A 25,714-nucleotide genomic window follows, 5' to 3' on the forward strand; every position below is an offset into this window, starting at 1 on the left:
GGTTACCTAGGTCCAACCCTGCCCACCATATCATGGATAGGGACATCTTTTACTAGCTGGTGTTGATCAAAGCTTCATCTGATGTGACCTCCCACATCTAGGGCATCCACAACCTCTCTGGCAACTGGTTCCAGTGTCTCACCACCTTCAACCTAGAAATGTCTTTCTTTTATCTAATCAAAATGTACTTGCTTGGTGTGAAATCATTAGTCCTTGCCCTATCACTGCAGACCTTGTTAAAAAATCTCTTTGTGTCTGTCCTGTAAGTCTACTTTAAATATTGAAAGGCTGCTATATTATGTCCCTAGAGCCTTCTCCAGTCCAGGCTGAACAACCCCAACACTCCCAGCCTGTCTTAACAGGAGAGGTGTTTCAGTCCTCTGACCTGTTTTTGTGGCCCTTCTTTGGATCTCCTCCACAGGTCCCTGCCATTCCTGTAGTGGGGGCCCCATCCATGGATATGGTGTCCCAGGTTGAGTGTCACAAGAACAAATTGGAGGAGCCAAATTCCCTCCCTCACCCTCCTGGCTGCTCTTCTTTTGATGCAGCCCAGTGGGCTTTCTGGACTGTGAGACAGGTCATGGAAAATTTTTAATCCTCTGGCAACCCTAAATCCTCCTCCCCAGGGCTGCTCTCAGTCTGTTCATCACTCTGTTTGGTGGTTGCCCTGATGCAATCTTGTCCTTGCTGAAGCTTGTGAGGGTCACAGGGGCCCACTGCCCAGGCCTGCCAAGGTCCCTGAGGGTGGCATCTCTTCCCTCCAGGAAATCAGCTGCACCTCTCAACCTGGTGTTCTCTGCCAGCTGCCTGTGGGTGCCCCTTCCTGTGTCATTGCTGGAGAGATGGAACAGTACCAATCCCAAGGTCCATCCCTGAGGGATGGCACTTGCTACTGATCTCCATTTGGACATTGAACCTTGAATGTAGCTCTTTGGGTGCTGGAATTCAACCAGTTCCTCAGCTGTCAAATAGTCCATCCTTTTTGCAAAGATGTGTGGGACATTGTCAGAGAGGTCTTACAGAAGTTAAAAGTAAAAAGACATCAGTTGCTCTTTCCTTGCCCTCCAGTGCATTCAGTTCACAATAGAATGCTACTAATAGATTGGTTTGGCACAATTTGCCCTTTAGGGTGGTGTGTCAGCTTTCTCTTACCACCTGCCTGCCATCCATATACCATGACAGCTTCCAGGAGGATGTGTTTCATAATGATATGCTCCATGATATAATTTCTCCAATATTGGAGAAATCTGTTCCTTTTTTTAGCAATAATAGCCCTAAGCACTTCATCTTTTTATACTTGCAACTATCAGCTTAAGGTTTGGACAAAGCTTACTTGTGGAGATACTCAAAATAAACTTCAGCCTTCCCCTTCTGGAATTAACTTTGTCAAGATTATAATAGGAAGGGGAGGGGTTTTATTATTATTTACTTGTCTTTCTAGAGCTTCCTGTTAGCTCCCCAATATGCCATGCAGTTTTGAAAACTTTGCAGCGCTGGGAACAAGTTCTTCTCCGACGTCTTGAGCTGTATGGGGGTCCACCTCAACATTATATTTCAATTCATGCATCTGAAGATGCTCTTGCTGCTGGTCCTGCATTGCTTCGCCACAAAACTTTACTTGAGCCTACAAACACTCCTTTCAGGTGAGTCTAATTTCTGTAAATGCTGACTGTAATATTTTTGATATAAATCAAGCATTAGGTTGTTAGTGCACGTTTCACAATTACTATGTGAAATGTCATATTTCATGCATCTCTGATCCAAAGCAAAAGGAGGAAAAATATTCCATGGTTTCTGTTTTTTTAAAATTATTTTACTGAAGCTTAACATGGATTTTGAGTGTCTCTGGAAAAAGTATGCTTGACAATAAAATAGAGAATAAAACATTTGCCTTGGGATATAATTATGGATTAGTGACAGTGAATTAAATAATTGCCTCACCTTCAGAGGTAATAAAATACCTCACAGTCTTGTCAGTATTCTTACCTAAAATCAGAGAAGAAATACTTATTTATAATATTTGCATAGTTATGACTTAACACAATTGCATGTTCAGCCAGAAAAGTGTGCTCAGTCTTTTAAGTTTTAAGCCTATTTTGCTCTTCTCCTAATCCATATCTCACAGCAAGAAATGAGTAAGTACCCTGGTGATTAGCTAGCGCTAAAACCCACCACAGTCTCTTAAAGTGTAATTCTTATAATAGATTTCTGCCTTTTTCATCTTACTGTCACTTGTGGGTTTCAGAATACAGAAAGTCTTGCTTTTTATTGTATTTATTGACCATTCATTTCATCATGGTCACACTTTCAGTAACTTGAGTTGATTAAAAGAGACCAGTTTAACGTGTATCTGCTGTCTGAAATTATTTTTAAATTACCATTTTCAGCAATTCAGAGTGATGGATTTTGACTTGTCATAAGCAGCTATATTGGTAGCTGTATTGGTATTTATAATTTTTCTTATAAATTATATTTTATATATATATAATATAATATGTAAAAGGTATATTATATACTTAATATAAAATATATAAATATATATTTATATGTTTATATTAAATTATTATTGGTATTTATAATTTTTAATTACAATTATAATTTATATTTTTTGCTTGAATGTGCCATTTCTAGGGATAAGCATTTCAATTCTGATGTAATTCTACAGGTTTTCCAGTTTTGTTACTGAAAAAATCATGGCTCTTTCAGAGAAGTTACATAGGTGATGATGTGCTCCTAGCAGGAAGTGTTAGTCATTCATTGTACTTGTGAAAGGACCACTCTTTAGGACTAAACAGAAATGATTCACATTGTAAAGAATGAGCTGGACAAATAATAATCTGTATGCTGCTCTTACCATTGTGTAATCTCTTAAGGAGATTTTCCCACTTGTCCCAAGATAGAAGGACAAGATGTTACATACTCTATTTCTTCTTCCTTTTCCATCTCCTGTCACTTGTAGATTTTTCCGGAAGAGGGTATTAAAATGCTTTTTTGGATAGGTCTTGTGTACTGCCTATGGCTCTATAGTTTTGCTTCAGCATTTCTTCTGATTATTGTTTGATTAGAATATAAAATACGGCACTCTTGCATAAGTACAAACCTGATGGAAATATTTATTCAAATTTGTTCCGTAGATCTAGTAGTCATGTTGCGCTGTCTGTGAAGAGACTCTGGCAATACTTGGTCAAACAGGAAGAAGTCCAGGAAACTTTTATCAGAAATGTTTTTACAAAGAAGCGATGCCTAAATGAGGTTGGTATGGTATAAAAAATGCAGAATACTGCAGGCCAATCTGTCAACTTTTATTTAAGTTATTTGGGTGGTTTGTTTACTTGTGGTGTATGAAGGGTTAATGTACGTGTCAATGACTCCAAATCCACAGTATTTCATACAAAAAATACTTATTCATTGTTTTATAGAATGCAAAAATAATTAGACTTGGACTGTGAAATGACAACTAGCACAATGTTGCTACCGTCAATGTCTTCTTTATAATCAGTATAAAAGCTGCCTCAAAAGAATGACAAAATGGACTGTTTCAAAGATTAAAACCAGTAATCTAAGGAACCAAAGCACTGGAAGTTTTAGTTTGTCCCTACTAATGCCATCCTGGCTTTTATCTACTGCTACCATAGCAGTCACGTTATGATTCAATTTTAATAAGAAAAATGCTCATACAGCAATTACTGATTTGTCCCAGTGTCTAGTTGGATTCCAGCTCCAGATGCAGTTAAATGTTTTTAAATTTTGGTTCCCTAATGAGCTTTTGGATTTTTTTCTCTCACTTTAATTTTTTTTCTTACTTACCCCTGCTCCCAGTTTTGAAAGAATTGCTGGTATTACAGAAAAACTGTGGCATAGCAGAAATGGAGGAGAAAGAAGCAGATGTGAACAAACTAAATATGCAAAACAAAGAATATTCATGACTAGTAAAGCCATGGCAGCAGAGAGTTCTGCATGACCTAACCTTTGTCCTTTCACAACTATAATATTAGCTTGTTTGGATAATGTTGGCTAATTGTGTTGACTACAGAGTGCAGTTAAAAGGAAAAATGTTCCTTTTTGCCCTTAAAAGCGCACCACTTCTGATCATATCTTACATTAACACAGCCATGCTATTATCCTGTATGGATAGGTATTTTGGAAAATTTTGGATGTGCTTTATATGTTTCAAGGTAGGCTCACAGCCTTACACAGCATAGTTGGCTTTATTTTCTGTCTTGTTGCTAATAAGATGTCAGTGTAGATTGCTTGTTTTTTAAGAAAATTGACTTTTGGGATGGACAAGTTGCTCTTACAGTACAAAGTAAACTGAAAATAGAATTTAGAGTCTGTTAATTATTCTTACTATATAAAATATGTGCATGTGTGTGCAAACATGCTGTTGTGTTTCAGTTGTCCTGTGCTGGGGTAAACAAAAAGGAATTGAGGATTTCCTTGATACCATGCATGTTATGTCTTACCTTTATGCTTTGTTCTGTGGTGTTTCTTTCCTTGGTGAAGCCATTAGAGGAACACAATGAAACCATGAAAAATTCTGCGGTGGAGGAGTCTGTCATCAATAAGGTACATAGTAATAGTCCTCAAATTTATTAGACCTAATATCATTATGAATTTTTTTTCCTAAATGGTGCTGATCTCAGTTAAAAAAAAAAAAATCTTTGCTCACATAGCAAACAAATTTAAAAATTTTAAAAATGCAAGGGATTGAGTTAAACTGTTACAGAGTTTTTATGAAACTTAATTATCTTAGCTTCAGTAAGCAACCAGGTACAAACAGTATCTGTTATCAAATTCTGTAGCTTGGTAGCTACAGAATTCTGTAGCAAGAGAAGAGCTGAAATTGAGATTTGCCCAAGTGACAAAAATTCAGTACATACAAAACCTTTGATAAGTGTGAGCAGGCTACAATAGTTGCTTATAAGTGAAGGTGATGAACTGCACTTTGAGCAGTTAGCATGATATGAGTTTGCTACTGAAAGCTTTCACCTAGCCTTATTTTAAAGATGGTGACAAATCAACCCATACAACAGTGTTTTATCAATTGTCTTGAAAGATTGATGTGACATACTGAAAAGGTAAAGTACTATGACTAGAAGCTCAAATGAATACCATATTCTTTTCTTACACAAAACTAGTATGAAGACAGAAATGGGAACACTTTGTGGCTTGGGCTACTTTGTTAATATTAATTATGTGATAGTGCAGTATTAGCAGGCAGGTAATTGGAACTGGCTGGAGAAAATAATTTTAATTTCCTGCAGGTTTTTTCATCACAAGATACAATTAATGGTTTTTTATCTGTTACAGATACTGTAGTTTTGTCCAGTGTTATATACATAAAATCAATGAAGTAGCAATTTTGTTTTGATTTTAAAAAACGTATTTTCTACTTCTTGGTCTGTAACAGCTGTTGTTTTAGACTTTGTAAAAGACCATTTGCAGTTCTTTGACAGAAAAATCATACTGTTTTTCAAGTAAAATATTATTGTTCAAATCTTTTATAGCACAGATGATCCATAATTTGAAGTGAGAGGCTTGAAATAGTTCTGAAATAATTATTTGGGTATTTTTTTAAATTAAATATTACATTTGTGATTCAGGGTTGGATTCTTAGGTCACCATTAGTTTGGCAGTGCTATTGTTTTTACTATGAAATTATTTTGTAACTGCAACAGTCTGGGTCTGTAAACTATTGATTTAGTTCTTCCAGTGCTGAGTTCTTTAATTTTGAATAGGACTGCTGCAGTGCTGGTTAAGTTCAGAGTTTTATTGTGTGCTGGCATGTAGCTGAATGCATTTCTAAAATACAAAAATTATAGACAATGTTCAAATCCAGCAATAGATCAAATTGAAAAAAAAAAAAGAATATGTGGCAGCAAAAAGTTTGTGGTTCTGGCATGCACAGGATTCCAGATTTATTTAATTGTAACAATTGTGATTGGATGCACTGGCAAAGTTCAGATAAATTTTCCTGTTCAGGAACTTGCCTGCACCTTCTTTTGGACTATTATATCAGTTTCAGTGGCAAAAGGCGTTTACTAACAGCCAATCATAGACTTAGCAAACTTTCTTGAGAGCAAAACATCAAGATTCAAAATTTCAGTCAACAGTGAAGGCTACAAGCATGTAGCCTTGCTGGTTTTTCAGCACCCTCGAAAAACTTGAGAATGAACACAGTACTGTGGCTTGACAAATTACACTTTCTCTGTTGCTGTGATAATCTTAACATGGCAATGGGAACCTATATTATTACACAAAACAGGTTTAGCATAATTGTTAAAGGCTATTTTTGTTGAGTTTTGTTAAAATTAAGGAAAAGAAAAAAGAAATTTCACATGTAACATTGTTTGGTTATTGTACTTTCAGTAAAAGTGGTATTGCACAGAAATTTGTATTTAACTGTGCTGTATTTTTTAAATACAGATAGAAACAGATTTGGGATACCTTGGTGGCAAGGCAAGAATAATCCATAAAGAGTCAGACATAATTACTGCTTTTGCAGTCAATAAGGTGAGTAAAAGGAGGTAGAATAATGGAATTGCTGTGTTTTCCACCTGATACACAGGCACATTGTGACTGGGCGAGGTGGGCTTTGCCAGCCATCCTGCTGTTTTTAGCAGCTGCAACTTCTACTCTTTCCTTCTTTAAAGCACTTCAAAATTACCTTTTCATAAACACTTCTACTACAAATTGTCTTCTTTTTTCTGTTGTGCAGTGAGTTGATCAAAGGGAGAGGTGGCTTCTACTTTTTTTGTTAGGCTCGTGTGTAGGAGTACTTGTCCTTTCCTGCCAAATAGGAAGTAACCTTTTCTTCTCTGTTGAGCCATGTAACCCTTCAAAACTGGAGGAGGGGAGCCTGGTTGCAAGCCCTTGCAGTATAGTTACCTGTTACTTACCCTCTGAGAAAAGCAAGGAGATACTTGAGCTGCTTTAGAGGTACAAGATGCAAATAGTGTGTGATGCTATCCCAGATGCAAGTTAGTTTTAAAAGGGAAATGTCAAATATAAATGTACATAGATTTGTCAATGTAAATGTTTGTAAATTAAGTGTATATTTTTATGAGCAACAGTGCCATAATCAGAAAATAATAAAGTCCATTTCTGAGATTTCCTTCTGCATCTGTCTTTCTGTATGTTATATTTTTCAGGCAAATCGGAACTGCATCGCAATAGCATCAAGTCATGATATTCAAGAATTGGATGTTTCTGCAATTTTAGCTACACAAATCTATACCTGGGTTGATGATGATATGGAAATAGAAAATAAAGGGTATATGTTCTTTGTTTTCAATATCACACTTGACTGTGCTTAAATCAGAGTAACAAAACATGGTATTTAATGTTGCTGTTTGGAATCTTAATTGAAAATGTTTTTTTCATTCCTAGGGCTGATGATTTCCTAGTTATACATGCTCGTGATGATCTGGTAAATGTTCAGGGAAGCACTCCTTATACTCATAGTAATCCTGGCACACCTATCAATATGCCTTGGCTTGGTAGTACACAAACTGGCCGGGGTGCATCTGTGGTAAGTCGCTTGTCAAAAATTAGCTTTATGTATTCTATCTAATTCTCTTCTTCTGTGTTCGGTCTTGCTTGTTATATTTTGCAGTTAACATATAACTAAATATGACCTTTCTGTGTAACCAAGGCAAGCTTGATTTTTTTTTTTTTGTAACAAATTTAATAGGTTAATATACTGCGCAGAATTTAAGGAATGCCAAGTAAACAAGCAAAGCTTTCAGTCATGTCATATATGCTTTCTTTAAAAGCATCATATAAAAACAGAGACCAGGATTTGGATAAGAAGTTAGGCTATAAATTCTTCTTTAATGACTTCAAGCCAAATGGTCTATAAAAATAGCATATATTCAGTGGGTTTTAGAATATAAATTCACTGGTAGAAATATTTATATGAAATGCTGTGGTAACTTATTTTAAGCATAATCTTCAGCTTCATTCTGAGCTTCAGAAAGAGGTCTTGTGTCTGGACTAAGCTTGGCCATGAGCAAAAGGTTATTAGGTTAGATTTAATTCAGATGAAATGATAATTGTAGCCTGGCCATTGACATTCTTATCTTAGTTCCTGTGGAGAATAGATGCAGATCTTTTGATTATGTAGCTGGGAGATGCTTGTTTGGAGACACTTAAGTGTACTGAAATGGTCATACAAGACACCAGTATCTCTCAGTCCTTCTGTACATCGGGTGCAGAAAGCAGGGTTTTCCTAAATGACCAAATGCATTATGTCTTGGGACTTGGCTGTACTTGGTGTCATTTAACAATTCAAAGCAAATTTATACCTGGTGGCAGAATGAAGTAACTATATGTTAATTAATATTGTAATTGACTTTTGAAAATAGCTGATGAATAGGAGTAAATAAGGAATAAGCATTATAAGATTGATAATGTTTTCCTCGTATGGAAGTGGGTATTGTGCCAGTACCTACGCCTCTGCCTTCACTTTAGGAACTACTGATCCTAGTGCCATTGTTACAGCTCTGCTATTACAATCAGGTCTCTCCTGCTGGTATTCTTTGAATGCATTTGCCACTTTCTCTTCTCACTTCCATTTAAAAAAAAAAAAAAATATATATATATATATATCTACATATAGAATTTTTGTGTTTGTGTATTTCCGAACGTTAAATAATTGTATAATCTGTTAATGAAAACAGTACTTACGTGGCCTTCTATTTTGCCTGCAGTAAAACTTTCTTCCTAAACATTTGGGTATGTTTCTGTTGAATGCTTTTGCTGTTAAACTTTGGACCTAAATTTTGTCTGGCATACTGTTTGACTGTGGGAGACAACCAACCACCTATAGAACGACACATGCCCACTAGGGAGGGGAGACAGAGGTACTTAATGAAAGACAAAGTAAATGAAGGAAAAGACAGGTATTCTTGGGAGGAAGTAGTGTTGATGTGGAAGAACTGGAACCTGAAAGAAAAGCAGCTTCACTAAGACCTTTCTTTTGCTACTGTTTTCTACTTTGTTCCTTCAGATACTCCTGATTCTTATGCCATCTTTGCTTTTCCATAATGTGCAACCCGTTTAGTAGTTGTAGCCCACTGTTCTGTACCATTATTGGCTTTTCAATCTCATTGTCTTTGTTTCACTTTCATCAGCAAGGGACAGTCAGACAGTTCGTGTTTTATTAGCTGTAGGGTTTTTCTGTCACTCTTCACTATCTCCTGTTAGCTCGCACAAGGTAAGTGAGGAGGGTGACCGCCAGACACTTCAGCACATTTTTTTCACACAGTTCTTTCAGGAGGTGTTTGTGAGAGAATACTGGAGGAAATAGTATGTTCCTACAGCTCTGAAACTCAAGCAATGTTACCAACAGCTAGTTGTACAAGTCAGTGTGACTGACACCAGTATTTAACAGTTTAACAACTGGTGGAGTGGAGTTAAAGTGCATTTTTCTTTTTTAGTCTTAATGTACATTAGGCCCAAAGCACCCAACTGTCCAGCAAAGCAACCAGTGTTCTAGCCATCAGCTGCTCTAAGGGCAGACTGAGGGCTAGCACTGTCAAATGTCAGCTGCATTAATAATGGAAGTATTTGCATTTCATAATTGTACTTGTCTTCTAAATTGGAGAAACTGTGCCTGAGAGTTCTCTTAGTGTAAGTCTTCAAAGACACATTTTTGTAAATTTGCATTTTTCCAAATCATAATCCAGCAGTGGTTAGGAGATTGTGATGTGTGCTTATCTGTTGAATGGAGAAGATGGCTTCCATTAACTTCTGGGTAAAAATTAGTAGCTCAATACAGCCCTTCATTTTAGTGAAGAAATAGAGTGAACATGAACTATTGTTCTTCCATTTACATATAGAAGATAAGTTCTGATTTTAGAGAGAAAAGTATTGCAATTATAAGTACACATATCTGTACTTATACAATCTGTAAATGTTTGAAGAATATCATTCTCTGTTGTCCTGAATTCTAAGATGTACATATAGTTTTACTAAACCATTTGGCTTTTCCTTGACATTTAAAGTACTTAGAGAAAAAGAAAGTGAAATACATATTTCAAGATCATATTTTTTATCTTTAGAAAGTATTTTGGAATGAACTTGAATAACTGAGGGGCATAAGGCTTTCTCTTCAACAGTGATAAAACTGTGAGAATTGAAAGATCTAAATATTCTTCCAAAATGTAATTAAGAGGATTGCAGTTATTCCATGAATCCAAACTCAGGGAAATTTTTACAAGAAAGTAAATTATTTCCCTTCCAAGTACTTTTCTTTATTTTTGTTTGCAAACTGATAATTTAGAGGGTATTTCTTTTTAACTCTTCCAATCATATTTAGGAATACGAAGCACATGAAAATTTCTAATTCCTTCTTCCAGCTGACACCCTGATATAATTGGAGGCCAGAGGAGAACAGCATAGTTGAAATACCTTGTCACTATCTACTGCCCCATGAAAAATCAGTGTTAAAATACCGTACCAAATCACAGCAGTTAAAAGTCACAGTTGGATTCAATGATCTTTAAGGTCTTTTCCCACCTAAATGTTTCTCTGAAAGTAGTTCAGTGCCAGCTTGCTGTTGGTGTGTGGTGATAAGCTGCTGTGTGAAGATGAGTGCCCTGGTAACAAAATTCCGTATGTGTTCACGTTTGAAATTAACATTTGCCACAAATATATATTTTGCCCTTCTCAAATGTGGAGGTAAATAATACATGCATGAGCAAACCAAATCAAATGATTCTCTGAGGAAAGGCAGTCCTCAAAGAAGTCAGATATTTTTGAAAGCTATTGCAGAATAAAAGAATGAAAACTTACCTTTAACATACATTAATAGAAAAAAAAAAGAGGGAAGAGACAACACAGGCACAGATGTATTTACTTGACAAAAAAAATCTTTACTCTTTTTTTTTTCTTTTGTGTGTTGAACCTATCATTTAAATTGATGCGGTTTAAATGTAATTGTCTAATGCCTCCAGTCCTCTTTGCACATTGAATTCTTCCCAGTAGGAATTAATAAAATAAGAAAAAACAAAAATCTGGATGATACACCTGGCTCAAAGCAAATTTTGGAATTTAGGAACAAACATGTAACTGAAAATTCATTGGACCTGTATTTGCAAAATTTTAAATACATTTGATTAATTATTTATTTATTTGTTCTATACCAGTTACACAGTATATTGCTTATTCTGGATGGTCACAAATAACCACTTTTCTGTCAATGGCAGTAAGTTAACTAAACTTGAAAATAGATATATTCCTTCCTATTTTTTACTTCTGTTAAAGTTTGTTTACCTCTTTCTTTACATGCTTCTGCCTTTCTCTTGCTTATCTTACAATATTCAGGAATATTCCAATAAATTTAATGGAATCAGAAAGGAATTGACAAGAAAAGAGGTAAGACTGCAGTCTAAGGAGTGTTTATATTTGGATCCATACATTTCTGAAGCAAAAGTTTAATATTTATCTGGATGTGTAAAGCTGCAAAAGTGTTAACATCTACACTAGTCTTGGAAGACACTGACTTCTCTCTGAATCTCTAAACCCAGTACTTGTTTTCGTAGGAATTTTGATAGGAAACAACTCTGTGCAATGGCTAATTGTTCTCTAATTTGATAACTTTTTGCTCATTAATACTGTTTAATTTTTTCTTTTTTTTTTATATGTTGAACAGATGCTCAAGAAAGCTATTAATAATGTCAGAAGAATGGCTTCTCATCCAACACTGCCATATTGTGAGTTCAACTTCTTTTAAAAAAGAGAAAAGTTATCTAAAGATTATATATTTCTTACCTGTTTCTCAGTGCATTGCTATTTTGTACTATATTACATGTTTTGAAACCTCTTTATAAGCCATACTTACTGAAACAATTTTTAATTTAAAAAAAATATTGAGGGATGTAGAATAGCTTTTAGAAACAGCAAAAAGTACTGTGTTTCTCTCCTATTCGTGACTGGGATGAAAGATAGTAGGAAAAAGGTTATTATCTCCAACTAAATAGCTTCATATTTCATGAGCATCTAAATACAATTCTTAATCAAATAACGAGTAACACGACTTCGAGTTGCAGCGGTACGTCCTGCTCCTACACCAAGACAGATACCATGGCATAATTTTGGCACTACTTATTTTGAGATAGTGTGAGTTTTCTTGAAATCATAAAAGCTACAGCTCTTGTGAAAGGTCATATAAATATTTCCTGTTGCAGACCTGACAGGTGCTCAGGATGGAAGTGTGAGAATGTTTGAATGGGGCCACGCCCAGCAAATCACTTGTTTTCGGTCTGGTGGCAACTCAAGGGTGACTCGAATGCGATTCAATTACCAAGGAAATAAGGTAACTGACAAAAAGCTTCTGTAAGCTTTTTCTTCTCTTCTCCCCTCCCCCAATATAATTGTAAATTAGCAGAAACATGCTGCTAAATTAAAGTATTTTCTCAAAATCGTAGATATTTTCTGTGCAATACATACATATATATTTGCTATTCACTGTATATTTTCTTTCAGTTTGGAATTGTTGATGCTGATGGATATATAAGTTTATATCAAACAAACTGGAAATGTTGTCCACTTACAGGAACTTCACCTAAGCCATATTTGGTAAGCTGAAAACTAAATTTGTTTCCATAAACTTGTGTTGTGTTCCCTTACTTCTTTCTCCCTTCAGTATAGCTAGGAGAGGGAAAGGATTGTGCTGATAACCAGTACTAATCAAGATTAAGTTTTGTGTTGCACCCATCCTGTGGTCTGTGTGACAGGTTCTTGCACTCTTTTCATACTTACTAAGTGGAGAGTGGAAAATATAACATGAGATCTGAAATAACTTTAGTGTTCTTTGAGACTTGTCAATAATTATCCTTTGTCAATTAAGGGACAGTTTTGCAGGGCTACAGAGTGTATTTCCATGAAAAATTAAGAGTCTTACAAGATATACCAAGAACTTTGTATCCTATGTTCTTTAAATTTCTTATGGAACATCTTTCCTTCTCAAGGAAGTTTAATATTGCCTGCTTGCACAAAATAGATTCCTTTTCAATTAATAATTTCTAACTGCAATTTTTCAGACGTGGCAGTGTCATAACAAAACAGCCAATGACTTTGTTTTCATCAGTTCATCATCTTTGATCGCTACAGCAGGATTTTCTTCTGACAACAGGTATGATCTGTTGTGATAAGGCATAAAAGTGAAGTGGTGCCATTTCTTTCTCTCCTTTCCCCCATTTTGTTTTTTTTTATGAATCTTCTTAAGCAGTTTAAAAGTACTTCTGCTTGATTTATTTCTTGATGGGAGGGGGAGAGAAGCAATGTTTGCAGCTAAATTAATGTGCCTATTAATGGGGGTTTCATAGGGAAGCACAAATATCCTGCTCATGTTCCATATGAGGAGGAGAAGTAGAAAGGGAAGTACTGAGTGCCTCTGACAGGAATCCAGTGAGGGGTGTGTGGGAATGGTTTAAAGCTCTGCCAGGGGAGGTCTGGCATGAGACTGGACATCAAAAAATGTTTTGTTCCCAGAGACACTTCCTTAAGGTCAGTCCCCAAAGCCTCTCAGAGTTTGAGGCATTTGGACAATGCCCTTAATGACATGCTTTAACTTCTGGTCAGTCCTGAAGGTGTCAGGTGGGTGGATTATATGATCCTTCCAGCTGAACTATCTGTTGTGTTCTACGCACATGCATCTGTCATAAATTATTTTTATAGTTCAAGAGGGTCTGCATAGCTCCTCATTTCTCATTTGTTTTCATAAGTATCAAAAATACCAAAACCTGCTAACATTCCTGTGAATTAAACTACAAAAGATTGTTAACATAAATGCTTAATGGAAATAGCCAGTTGTAGAATGATTGTGTAGCAGGCATGTTCTTGAAGCAGATGATAAACTATGGAAGTAATTTGGGGGCTGCTCAGAAGTCATCATTGAAATTCTGTTGACAGTACTTTATGCCTGAAACAAGCTTTCTAAGGTACAGGTGACTTTTCAAGTGTTCAAAATATCTTAGAACATCTAATGCTGAATTAAGCCATATTTTTTTCTACAGAAATATTTGCCTTTGGGATACTCTGGTTTCTCCCACAAACAGCTTGGTGCATGGTAAGTAAAATACAGCAAGCAAAATGTTTGACCACAGTACAAAAAAGTGTTATTTTGTGTCTATCTTTATGGAAGAGTTACTGTGGGAAGTAATTTTAACATTGGCAGTAAAATGTCTTTCACTGTTCTGTCTGAGTGCACCAGTGGGAGTATAAAACCAGATTCTTGAGGAATTACTTGGTGTTCTGTATACATGATTGGTTTCAGGGACATGAGCACCTTCCTTTGCATGCCTTCTGTCCTTACACCACAAATGCAAGCCAGACATTTCTGTTCTTTTTTTAAAAGGTTCTGGGCAGGTCCTATTTTAGAGCAGTTGCTCTTCTAAGTAGGATTTTGTGGGTGTAATAAGTATTTCACTGGGTTTCATTAGATTTATTACTAAATACTTCGTTGCAAGTAATATAACAATACATTTCAATATCTGAAATATATATGGAATTGAGATCAGAGAGTTGTGAACTCCTTGTCCTTAAAGTATGTGAATGCTTAGGTGTATGTGAGAAACATGGAATTTTTAAATGTAAATTCATAGGCCCTTTGAACTACAAGTACAATGTACCAAGCTGTATTCTGATAATTGTAATTTTCATTCACTTATTCCATTCATTTAGGGGAGTAGACATATCCAAATAAATGTGAAAAGAAGCAAATTAGCAGTAAAATGACTGGTGGAAACTTGCAAGATATTTATGCAAGTAATTTGGGAAGAATTTCTGATGGGCATTATATTATTTAAAATAACAAGTTATATTACTTAAAATAACAAGTCTGTTATTTTCATAGCAGATTATTAAAATAATCTGTTTCTGGTCAAGGATTTATGGATAGTGATTACACATGCATAGAGAAAAAGATAAAAAATTTTGTTAATACAGATTTTAATTGCTTAATTTGAGAATACTGCAGCTTCAGAATGTCTGATGGGAACCTGGGTTTGTGTGTATATATATATATATATATATATATATATATATATATATATATATATATAGGTACTGCATTAAGTGGGCTGTTTGCGATCAACTGGATTACAGTATCAAACTCACTGTTGCTACTGTCTTGAACTGTTAGAAGTTGACAGAAAATGCAAGTTAGGACAGTGTTTTATTTAAATTACTTTGCTTTGGCTTTCAGCTTTTATCTGTCATGATAGTGGAGCAACTGTGCTAGCATATGCTCCAAAACACCAGCTGTTGATATCTGGAGGCAGAAAAGGCTTTACCTGTGTAATTGATCTTCGCCTAAAGCAGCAGCAGCAGTTACTCCAGAGTCATGATTCTCCAGTCAAAGCAATTGCTGTTGATCCTACAGAAGAGTATTTTGTCACAGGATCTGCTGAAGGCAACATAAAGGTATTAATGAGGGGGAGGGAGCAGAGGTGCTGTGTACATTCAGAAAGAATCCACAGGTGTGGAACAATCAGATGTTATATGTACTTCATTTGTTCTCAACTCTGACTTTCACATTTACTAATTTAATTATGAAATGTTAGTCTTAACCTCTTTTTAATGCAGTCCTCCTTTTAATTCGTGATATCTTGAGTGTCTCTCTATATTGCCTATTACAGAAAATGAGTACTAGTATTCCATGAAAGTGTCATTACAGATTGCTATGTATTCTTTTACAGTTAGTGTCACAAAAGTAAATGCAAAATGTAGTGCAATTCTTACATGATTCACTGGTGATGATTTTTAAGATCATGGTAATTATCCTTGTAACAGATAGATGTTTTGATACTTTTCCAGGTATGGAGTCTGTCTACATTTAATCTTCTTCACACTTTCATCAATGAGCATGCTCGACAGTCTCTCTTCAGAAACATTGGGACAGGAGTCATGCAAATTGAAACAGGACCAGCAAATCACATATTCTCCTGTGGTGCTGATGGAACAGTAAAGATGAGAATCTTGCCTGACAGATTCAGCCCTTTAAGGGATGTGTTAAAAAATGATGTGAAGTTTATGATCTAATGTTTTTCTCAGAATAATGAATAACATTCCCCTTCTGTCATCCTTGAAAATATTTTCCCTATTTGGGAACTAACCAACGAAACACATGCACAATGATAGCTTGCGACAAAAAGGTGTTTTGGGGATCTTTCTTTCTCTCCTTCTGCACCCAGTCCCCTATTTATTAATTACCTGGAGCTTGTAGTCCCTGATGCACTAATGCCTTAATCAAAAAGTCCTTCTGATTTTGATCATTGCCTAAAATAAAAGCTAAATATGACTCCAAATTACATAGTCATAATTTATAAAGATGTTACTGGAGAGGTTTACTCTTCCTTTTGAGGTAGTTACACTCTCACCTGGAGTGTACTGTCTGGGCATGACCTCTGCTTATATTCAACACCTTGCCACCTTGTAAAAAAGCACGTATGATGGAAACCTTAAGAAATGTTTTTTTCACTGTGGCAACCGTAACTGTCTCTCTTCTCAATTTGTTTAGTCAGATGACAATAAAAATTTATACCTATATACAGAAGAGAAACTAAGTCTCCAGCAGTGAATACTCCTGGTCATGCAGACATTCATATAATGAGCCACTTTCTCTCTCCATTCCTGAAATCCAGGCTGTTTACCTCTCTAACTTGCCTAATCTCCTTCCTCTCATCTAGAGTATAAGAAATGGAAGGATGTTCTGTGACTCGTCTTCTGTTCTATAGTCTGAATCACTGCCATCAGGATGGCAGGCTGACCTTTTAAAAATAAATATATTTTTAACCCTGAACACTCCCTTTACAAAAATAAAATGTAAATATGAATGGATATCTTCCTAGTAAAATAGTCAAGATTATGTGTGAAGCCTTAGACTTGATAAAAAGATACAGGAAGATACTGTTTTAGGATATGGCACTAGAATTTCTTCAAAGACTAATTATTTAGATGTCTGTAGAGGAAACAAAAGAAAAACACAACCTAATTTATTTTTACTTCTTTTTTTCTAGTAAGACTTTTATTTAGCCCAAAGATAGTCCATTCTTAGCACTTACTTTCTTGTTTGTCTGTTTTTCCTATGTACTCCAAAAAAGGAAAAAGTAGTTCAACTTCTACACTGTCAGTCTTTCTTTCTTGATATTTATGTTTACATCTGGTGTCAGATGAAAGAAAACAAACTGAGAAGGATAGATGTAGAGGGGTTTTTTTGCCAAAATATTAAATTTCATAACTTAAAATGTTCGACCAAATTATTAATGCACAAGGCCTTTACTTTTTTTTGTTTTTTCAGTCAGCTAAACTGTTTCTGTATGTATTTTGGTTTACTTTTCCTTACTTGAGAGCTTGACAAAGGTTTAATTTCTAAATTAGATGTGAGGCTGGATTACTTGAATGCCAACGGTGTACTTTTTGCTAAAAGATATTTTGTGAAATATAGCACCAAGATATTAACTGTAAAATAAACTTGTCAAATTAGGAACTATGGGGATAAATACAGCATAGCAGAAATGAAGGGCTTGTATAATGAACTATGTAACATTCTCAGGATGCTTTTATCTTAAGAATATAAAGTTGTTTAAAAAGATTTTGTAAAATGTATTAAGGTCATTTTAAATGTATGTTTCGCAAGTTGCAGTGCAAACACTATGAAGGTTTTTATGCACATAACCTGAATTTTCAAATTGTGCAATAAAAAGAATGTGAATGTTTTGCCATGAAGAAACATGTGACAGCATTTCAAACTGGTACAGCTGTTCAGATATTCAATTGTAATTGTTCTTCCTTACCACTTAGAGATTGAAATGGAACGTGATTTCAAAACAGTTTAAGTACAGTGATGGACCAGAAAAGTGACTAAAAGTGACACCACCTTACAAAACAGACCTGCCCAATGAGTATGAGTTATCTGCTCAGTGGCTGAGTTTCTAATACTCTTTGTTCTTATGGAAGAAGGGAAAGAGTGGTGTAAACACACTCCTTCAGAATCAGCTGAAACCGTTACTTTGTAGCTGCTTTATATACATGCGTCAGTTTTATACACCCACTGAACTAACAAAGTTACATGTGCAAAAATCATGGCAGTATTATATAATTATGTCCTTGATGTTTTGTCCTTAAATATTTATATATCTCATTAGCTTTAATACTTCAAGCTCAAATCTGTTGTACTGGCAATCACAAAAAGCTGTCTTACCATCTGCAAACTGAGCAGACTTGAAATGCAATTTGCCAAGACATACAATGTTGTAATTTTTCTGAGTAAAGCTGCACTTTGAGAAATCCTGGCAAACCTATGCTTATACCAGAAAAGTACTGACCTTGACCAGGCATTTTCAATAATGTTTATAGTTACCATAAGCTAGTCTTGAAACTAAATTATGTAAAATCACAATGTATTTGCCACACCTTTATAATCTTTCCAATAAATCCTGCAGAAACTCAACCTTCTAGAGTTCCATGTTGCTGCTATTTCATTTACAAATCAGTTGTTCACTTGTGTATTGTTCATTGATGTTTAACAATTGTAAGACAAATTATCAGTAGCTTCCTTGTAATGTTGGAGTAAAAATGAGTGAAAATCTGTTGTATGTGAAACTTTTAAAGGGACACTCTCAACTTTGAATCTAGTTGTTGGAGAAGAACTGAACTCAGAACCCTCTGGCTGTTGCCCTTCCACTGACTTTTGTCCTCCAGCAATTAATGCTTTTTCCTTGTTGCTATGCAAGTTACTCAGACTTAAGGGTACTAGTGCCTACAGAGGTTCCCATGCTTAAAGTAGCCATGTGCACAAATAGAACGTAAAATTTGCTTTTACCAGTGCTTAATCAGCTTATTGTCCAGACAAAGCAATTTAGGTTGTAGTTGATAATGTCCCTTTTAAATATCATAGACTGGGAGCTGTGACTTGTGTTTGCCTGTGTAGCAATACATTATGCTGTCAGAGTGTGTCATTCTTGTGTTACTAACTGATTCCATTACCTCAGGCACATCATCCAAGTTCTTCATGATTACTTCAGCAACTTGTGAAAGTTAAAACTCTGGCCATCTGGGTACTTAAACTGGCTTGCAGCGTGACTTTACGCAGAAAATTCTCAGCTGACATCTGATGTTGCAGGATGTTGATGGAGAAAGGTGGAATAGATGCAGATTTTGTACCGCGCCAAGGTGGTGCAGGGTGAGGTTGTACATGTTCTACTGCATTTTAGGAACCTCAGAACCAGTTGCAGGAAATAAACTATGGAGATATCCTACCCTAGGTACCCCCTTCCTATTAAGAGCACCCAGTGTTAGATTAGATGCAATAGTTATGAAAAAAGCAACAGTGATTAAGGGGAAATAAGCTTGGAGATGATATATTCTCCAAGGTAATTATTTTCAAATGTTTATTTTTACTAAAAATAGCAAAACCATCGCTAATGGCAGATTCAGCACACTGATCAAACTACTTTCTATAAAATAAAGATATTGATTTACCAAGTTTCTTAGTGTTTCTTATTCCTCCCATTTCTAGCTCTAAAATATGTATGATTTTGATTTTGATTTTTTTTAAATGCCTTATCGACTCACGCTTTATCTTTCCTTGTTTTAAATTTTTTTTTGGTGTTTGGGAGGGGGGTTGGGTACTGGGTTTTTGTTTGTTTTTTATTTGTTTGTTATGTATAAGTAACAGAACTGAGTAAAACAAAATAATTTTGCGGTGTAATGAGGCTGATGTAGTAATGGCACAAGTTGTTAAGTCAAGTTGTTGTCTGCCACTTTTTAAAGCCTTTTTTCTGTTTCATTTAAGCTTGAAAACCTGTGAAGGTCTTGAGGGGTTGCCACCTCTAGCAGAAGTACAAATATGAATGCACCTGTTATGATCTGAATAATGAGAGATGCCCAAATTTAGGAGCAAATGAGATGAAACAATAGTGACTGTTTTGTAGATTTTGCTGTGTAGAGGAAAGAGAGTGCCACCAGAGGACAGTCACCACCCATGGATCCATGGTGTCCTGTTGATCCTTTTTCAACCTGGGCCTCTCAGTGGTGGGGTGGAGTGACCTGGTTCATTCTTCTTTTGGTAAGTTCTGTGCAAAAAGGGGTGCTGGATACACAGGATCAGCCACTATGAAATTTTTTCTCAATGCATTTTAGCAAACAAAGGAATCCATGCTAATTGGCTACAAGTTACATCATTCTCTAGTGTGTATTCTGTCTTCCACTGGTTAATGATTCTATTGCTTCCTGTGCTAATTAGCTAATTAGCTTTCTCTTCTTTTGAGTCAGTGGGTTTGTTAATCCAACAAGGAGGGCTGTGAGCTGGTGGTTGCAATCTCCCCCTGCCGGCGTTACCTTTTATCAAGTCAGATGATTGTAGCACGGTTGCTGAATTGTGTCTTCCTCTGCCTGATGTCTTTGTAGCCTATGAAGTTGGCATTTTTTGTATCCACTATAAAGAAGGTACATCCTTCTTTCCGGGTTTTGTTAACCTTCCCCTCGGTCATTGAGCAGTAGTGCCTTTTTACAGCCCAGGTTCCTGGTGTCCACAGGGGGAGCTCTGGAGTTTGTTGCTGTTGCAAAGGCCGTCTGTCCCATGACTTGGGATGTTCTTTCCTCGGCGATAGGTGTGTGAGCTGCTGCTTTTCACACAGTCTGTCCCAGCGGGGATGTGCCGACCGGGTTTTGCTAACCAGATCTTGCACCTTCCTGGCACACATTCCTCTCCTCTCTGGCTTTAACAGTGTTTAAGACTTATTCCTTAACTCACTCCTAGCAGCCCCTTCGCGCGTCACACAGCGGGCATCTCGTCAGGTTCGCAGCAAGCTGCTGCCAAAATTTAAACTACCTCTGCACAGAGCTCAGTAGATACAAACTACTCTACCTGGGGCTCGGTAGCTGCCGCCGGTGCGAGAGGCGGCGCGGGGGTCGAGCGGGCCGGGCAGCCCCGCCCCGGCCCCGGGCGAGCGCAGGGCAGGGCGGGCTGCGGGCCCCGCCCGGTGCCGGGGGGGAGCCGCGTGTCGCCGCCCCCGCCGCCGCCGCCGCGCCCGCTCCGCTGGCCCCGCCGCGCCCGCCGCCCCGCGCACACACAGTGAGTGCCGCCGCTGTGCCCCGCGCCGAGGGGCCGCAGCCCCGTCCTCGTCCCCATCCCCGTCCCCATCCCCGTCCCCGTCCCCTCGCGGTCCCGCTGGGCCTGGCCGCCCCGGCCCCCGCCCTGGCCCCCCCGCCGACAGCTGCGGGCGGGCTGGGGCCCGGCGGCGCCCCCGGCAGCAAGGCGGGGCTCAGCCCGGGGGGCGAAGTGCGGCTCCGGGCCTGGGGCCGGGTTGCTGCCGCCTCCTGCGGCTCCCGGCGCCGCGCTCCAGGCGGGATGTGTCCGAAACCACGCGGGGAGAGTTTCCTCACCGCCGATGTGTTTGGGTGAAGGCTGCTCTGCTCTGCTCTCCTCTGCCTGGGGACACCGAACCCCCTCCGCTCCTCCTGGGATAGCTTTTCGCTGTTTTTCCAGAAATGATGCTGTTTTCAGCCGAAGTGAGCCGTCCCCCGCGTCCGGGTGTGCTGGGGCGAGCGCGGGACTGACCTGTGGCTCTTGAGGCTGCAAGCGAGGTGATGCAGCTGAAGTCTGCGCGGTGGTGGTAAAAGACAAACTTTTCTGAGACGGGCCAGTTTGGCTTTGAAATGCTACTAGCGAAAGCCCTGAAGTTCCGCCGGTAGAATTAGTGGTACCTTATTTACGTACTGGTAATTAAATAAGAGAGATCTCAGTTCAGAGTGGGCTTTTCCTCTTTAGAAATCTGAATGGTCTGACCTTCCACACCTCTTTGTGTCTCTAGAGGTAGATGTTCGCAGTCTTAGCTGACCACGGGTAAAGCAAAACACGGTGCAGGTGATGCTTCCCCCTCTGCACATATCTTGTTTCAGTTACCGCTCCTTTGCAAATTCTTTGTATAACTGGTCAGTGAAACCACTCGCGTTACAAAGAGCCTGGTCAAAAATTCTCTCAGCAGTCGTTTTTGCACTCACTGCCTGGGTTGACTGCCGCCCACTGTTTATCATTTGTAAGCTCTAAACAGGAAATTTGCTTTGAAAGAGCGTCAACAGTGGAGCTAAGGAAAAAAAAAATAAATCCGTAGGGGAGGAGTGTTGCGATGGAAAGAGATCCGAGACCTGCGTATTTGGAAGACAAGACTTTGTGAATTTGGAACATGCTTAGAAGCAGGAAAAAGGAACTGAAATGTTCTAGTATGTTTACGTTTAGTGCTATAACTAAAACGTTCTAGTACGTTTAGTGTCTCTCCTTCACCTGAAAGCAAATTTCACCTGGAACACTATTGAAATAGAATTTATGGTGCAGATCTTTGCATGAGCACAAATATCCTGCAGCTTGAAATGGAAGTTGCTCGCTGTTTGCCCTGACAACAGGAAGTTGCTCATTTCCGTTGAATAGTAACTAGCCTAATCTGACTAAACCTAGATTTCCGTGTGCTCCATGGTTTAATTTATCTGTTTTGAGTTTTCTTTAAATAGTTGCTGCTAGGTAAAGAATAATACTTGCTGCTTGAAAAAGCTGAGTGGATAATCAAATCTCAACCTTCAGCAGCTTCATATTTTTGTACAAGGCAAAGTCCTTCAACTGATGGACAGTAAAATGCCTAATTAGCATTAAAGCACATGACGCATCCTTACAGATCAGCTTTATACAAAACTAATACTGAAACACTAGAAGAGTAATTTATGGTATGTAAACAGTGGCTGGTTTGAGATAAGTTGCATCTTAGGATGAACTTTCTTCCAAGTTGCAGATGTTTGTTCTTGAGTTTTCCACAGATTAGATGTTTTGGTCTAGAATTCACTTTTATGTCTTGTTAATCCTTGTGCATGAGCAATACAAAGATGAAAAGGAAGAAAAGTCGCCAAATGGTATTTGTCATGACCTTACCATTGAGTATCTCCTTTAAAATTACCTACTTAATCTAAAAGGTTGGTAGTACCTTTCCATGTTTTCTTTCTATATTACATTCTAGCAGCTTTAACCACTTTCTTGGTAAATTTGGTTACAGCTTCTTACATCCCTAAGGCAAACCATAAAGCAAATAGATGGTACTTTGCTTCTTTTCCTTTTGTCTTTATTTTCCTACCGCCTTTGTAGGTAGGTTTCTTGTAATTTTTTGTATTTTCCCTATATTAGACAGATCATTTAAACTACTTTCATCTTTTCCCACTGACAAATTTCGTACATGGTGTTTGTCATATTTTGTGAATCAGATTGATCTGATGAACAAAACAAAATTTTACTGAAAATAAAGTATATAGGAAGAATTTTCTCGTAGGGAAAGTATTCTTTGTACACAATCTACCTTGAAAAAGTGTCAAGACAAATTTCAGTAATGTGCAGCTCAACTTGACAGATTCTAGTGCTCTCATTTTTGGTTTGGAGTATCAGTACACAAACGGTGGTGCTCCAAGAGCTATGATTTAATGTCAGAGTAACTTGGGGACTTTTTGGAGCTGGTCTGGGCGGTGTTTTATGTCCCTCTACAAACAGCCATGAGCAGCCATGTTGTCAGTTCTATTTGTGATAAAAATGCTTACAACATTCTTCAATTGTAATGTAGAGCAAATTCTCTTTATTTTATACTGGCTTTGCAATCACTGAAAGTGAGTGGAGTTTGAAATTATGAGGTGTTTTTTTCCTCTTAGGCCTCCAAAGTCATGGGATCACAAGACCCAGAGTAAATGTTACGTGTGTTCAAGTGAAAGTTAAGATGGCATTTTTCAGTTAAGTATGTGAACAAGAGGTTTCTCACAACAGTTTTACATTCTCTTCCACAAGTAATGTTTTGCTCAAACCGGAATTTCCTTTTATAACCTAGAGATTGACCTCACCCCTACTGAAAAGTGAGCACTGTTCTCAGACTGAGGTGTGTAATTTGCAGAGCAGCGGTAGCACCTGACTATTTCCTAAGCATCTCTATAACAAGTCTTAAAGAAGGGGAAGTGTGGAATACAGGATTTGTGTTAGAAGCTGTTAATCTTGTGTTTCAGGTGCTGTTGTCTGAACTGATCACTGACACTGTCACTTCAAGGCAAAGCATCACTTTTTCCTTCATTTAAATGTGGTGGTTCCTGAAATCTCTGTAGTAAGGCAGGTGTGTGAGATGGAGGATTAAACAAAATCCGTAGCTTTTAAATTACAGAAGTTAAAGCTATTCCTTAATTTCAACATATTTTTGTTTGGAAATACAGATAATGAATAGTAAATGTCTCAGCCCTTGAGCAAACCTTACAGGGACTTAAAAGGTGTTACATGACTTTTAGATGTTAATAGCCTTAACTGGCATTGATGAGTTGTATGCTGAGGATTAAGTCCAGAAGACATTAGTACCAAAATCTGCATTTCTTTTAATCTTTTCTCACTAAAAAAAATTGTATCTTCTAACAGATAAACTTCGGTTTGTGACTTAATCAAAAATCCCATTTTTCTTCCAGAAATGGGGTTGTATATTTTTAAATTTTGAAGCTCAGTATATATAGTGGGATCAACAAAACTGGACACATTAAAGCCTGTCATTTTCTCCCAGTTTGTGGAATAATACAGTGGGGAATATTGACATGAATGTGGGGAATACAGACATGCAGTAGTGTTGGCCTATGGAAATCAGGCTGGGTGCAGCTGTGGCTAATGGTGGTTATTTGGATACATGTCTGACCCTTAGTGATGGCTATTAAATCATCTGAAGGAGGTGTGTGTGCCTGAGCAGTGGGCTGGGCTCTCTGTGTCTGCAACTGAGTATTTGGTCTGTTCTGTACCTGTGTCTGGAGACCCCAGAATGAGCTGGTGGAACTTGCATTTACTACAGGAATTTGATATTTATCAATTGCAAATTTTTTATTGTGTGGTGTGTTTAAGCCTTTCTCAGTTGATGGATCCATTTTTGCTGCAGTACTGGAACCTTACTGGAGCATGTTTGCATGGTGTGCCCATGCTCAGGAGGTCTTGAGAGGAATTCAGGAAATGGCAGAGCAAAGTAAACTTTTAAACATAACTGGCTTCTGTAGTTGAAGACTTTACATGCTTGCTTCTTTTAGTGTCTTTGTCTGGTACTTGTAAACTAAATTTCCAGCTAACCAAGTATTTTTACAGACAATATATTTTTTTTCTTTGGTGTTTAGTCTGCAGAAGTTACTCTGGCTCCGTTATATTCAAGGTGAATTGTAAATAACTGAACTAAGAAAAACATGTAACTGTAGTCCATGTTATTCCTCTACATACTAAATTCTTGTAAAAGGAAAGAACATATTAAACTTTAAGGTAATGAGGAGCAGAAAAATTAGCTGCAAACAGAAAAATCATATACCTGCATGTCATTATCTGCTAAGATATTTTTCTCTTGAGCTTTGAACACCTCTCTTGTGATGGAAATAAAATCCGATAGTTACCTGTGACCTGTGATTGTCCTCTCCAGCATATATATTACACACAGATAGTGTTGTAGTTTTGTTGTCTTGAAAAGCATTTTAAGTAATAATGAGTGATCCAGCAAGGAAAAAAAAAAAAAAAAAAAAAGAAAAAGCCTGTTAGGTAAAAGAGTGTTTAGGAAGGGGATAGTAATTTTATCCAAGTACATGCTAAATTGAAATTTATCAGACAAAATGTTACTACATTTAAAATATTGACTGTGCAGTGTGAGGTGTGTAACTACGGTGATTCCATGAAGAGGAATTT

General features: G+C 37.4%; 2 protein-coding genes across 6 annotated transcripts in view; both read left to right on the forward strand.

The window, feature by feature from the left end:
* The window catches only part of DMXL1 (Dmx like 1), a 78,163-nt gene extending 58,672 nt beyond the window's left edge, over nt 1–19,491 (forward strand). For all 3 annotated transcript variants that reach the window (XM_088054600.1, XM_014257084.2, XM_014257085.2), the window contains 13 exons: nt 1,442–1,643; nt 3,135–3,252; nt 4,504–4,566; nt 6,427–6,513; nt 7,152–7,273; nt 7,390–7,531; nt 11,657–11,717; nt 12,192–12,319; nt 12,490–12,582; nt 13,047–13,138; nt 14,022–14,074; nt 15,212–15,429; nt 15,823–19,491. In XM_088054600.1, coding sequence (XP_087910726.1) covers nt 1,442–1,643; nt 3,135–3,252; nt 4,504–4,566; nt 6,427–6,513; nt 7,152–7,273; nt 7,390–7,531; nt 11,657–11,717; nt 12,192–12,319; nt 12,490–12,582; nt 13,047–13,138; nt 14,022–14,074; nt 15,212–15,429; nt 15,823–16,047 — 1,604 coding nt within the window. In that variant the 3' untranslated portion in view covers nt 16,048–19,491. The remainder of the gene's footprint in view (nt 1–1,441; nt 1,644–3,134; nt 3,253–4,503; nt 4,567–6,426; nt 6,514–7,151; nt 7,274–7,389; nt 7,532–11,656; nt 11,718–12,191; nt 12,320–12,489; nt 12,583–13,046; nt 13,139–14,021; nt 14,075–15,211; nt 15,430–15,822) is intronic.
* Nucleotides 19,492–21,022: 1,531 nt separating this feature from the next.
* Nucleotides 21,023–25,714, forward strand: part of TNFAIP8 (TNF alpha induced protein 8) — a 57,165-nt gene continuing 52,473 nt past the window's right edge. The window contains exon 1 of one of the 3 annotated variants that reach the window (XM_088054654.1): nt 21,023–21,082. In XM_088054654.1, the coding sequence (XP_087910780.1) occupies nt 21,082 (1 nt within the window). In that variant the 5' untranslated portion in view covers nt 21,023–21,081. Of the gene's footprint in view, nt 21,083–21,414; nt 21,595–21,710; nt 21,730–25,714 lie in introns of those variants that run through there. The other 2 variants (XM_014257077.2, XM_014257073.2) reach the window with 2 other exon arrangements.

The sequence above is a fragment of the Pseudopodoces humilis genome, chromosome 4 (genome assembly GCF_049639895.1).
Source record: "Pseudopodoces humilis isolate 2021_Gansu_Grassland_sample_001 chromosome 4, ASM4963989v1, whole genome shotgun sequence".
In the NCBI taxonomy this organism is placed as follows: domain Eukaryota; kingdom Metazoa; phylum Chordata; class Aves; order Passeriformes; family Paridae; genus Pseudopodoces; species Pseudopodoces humilis.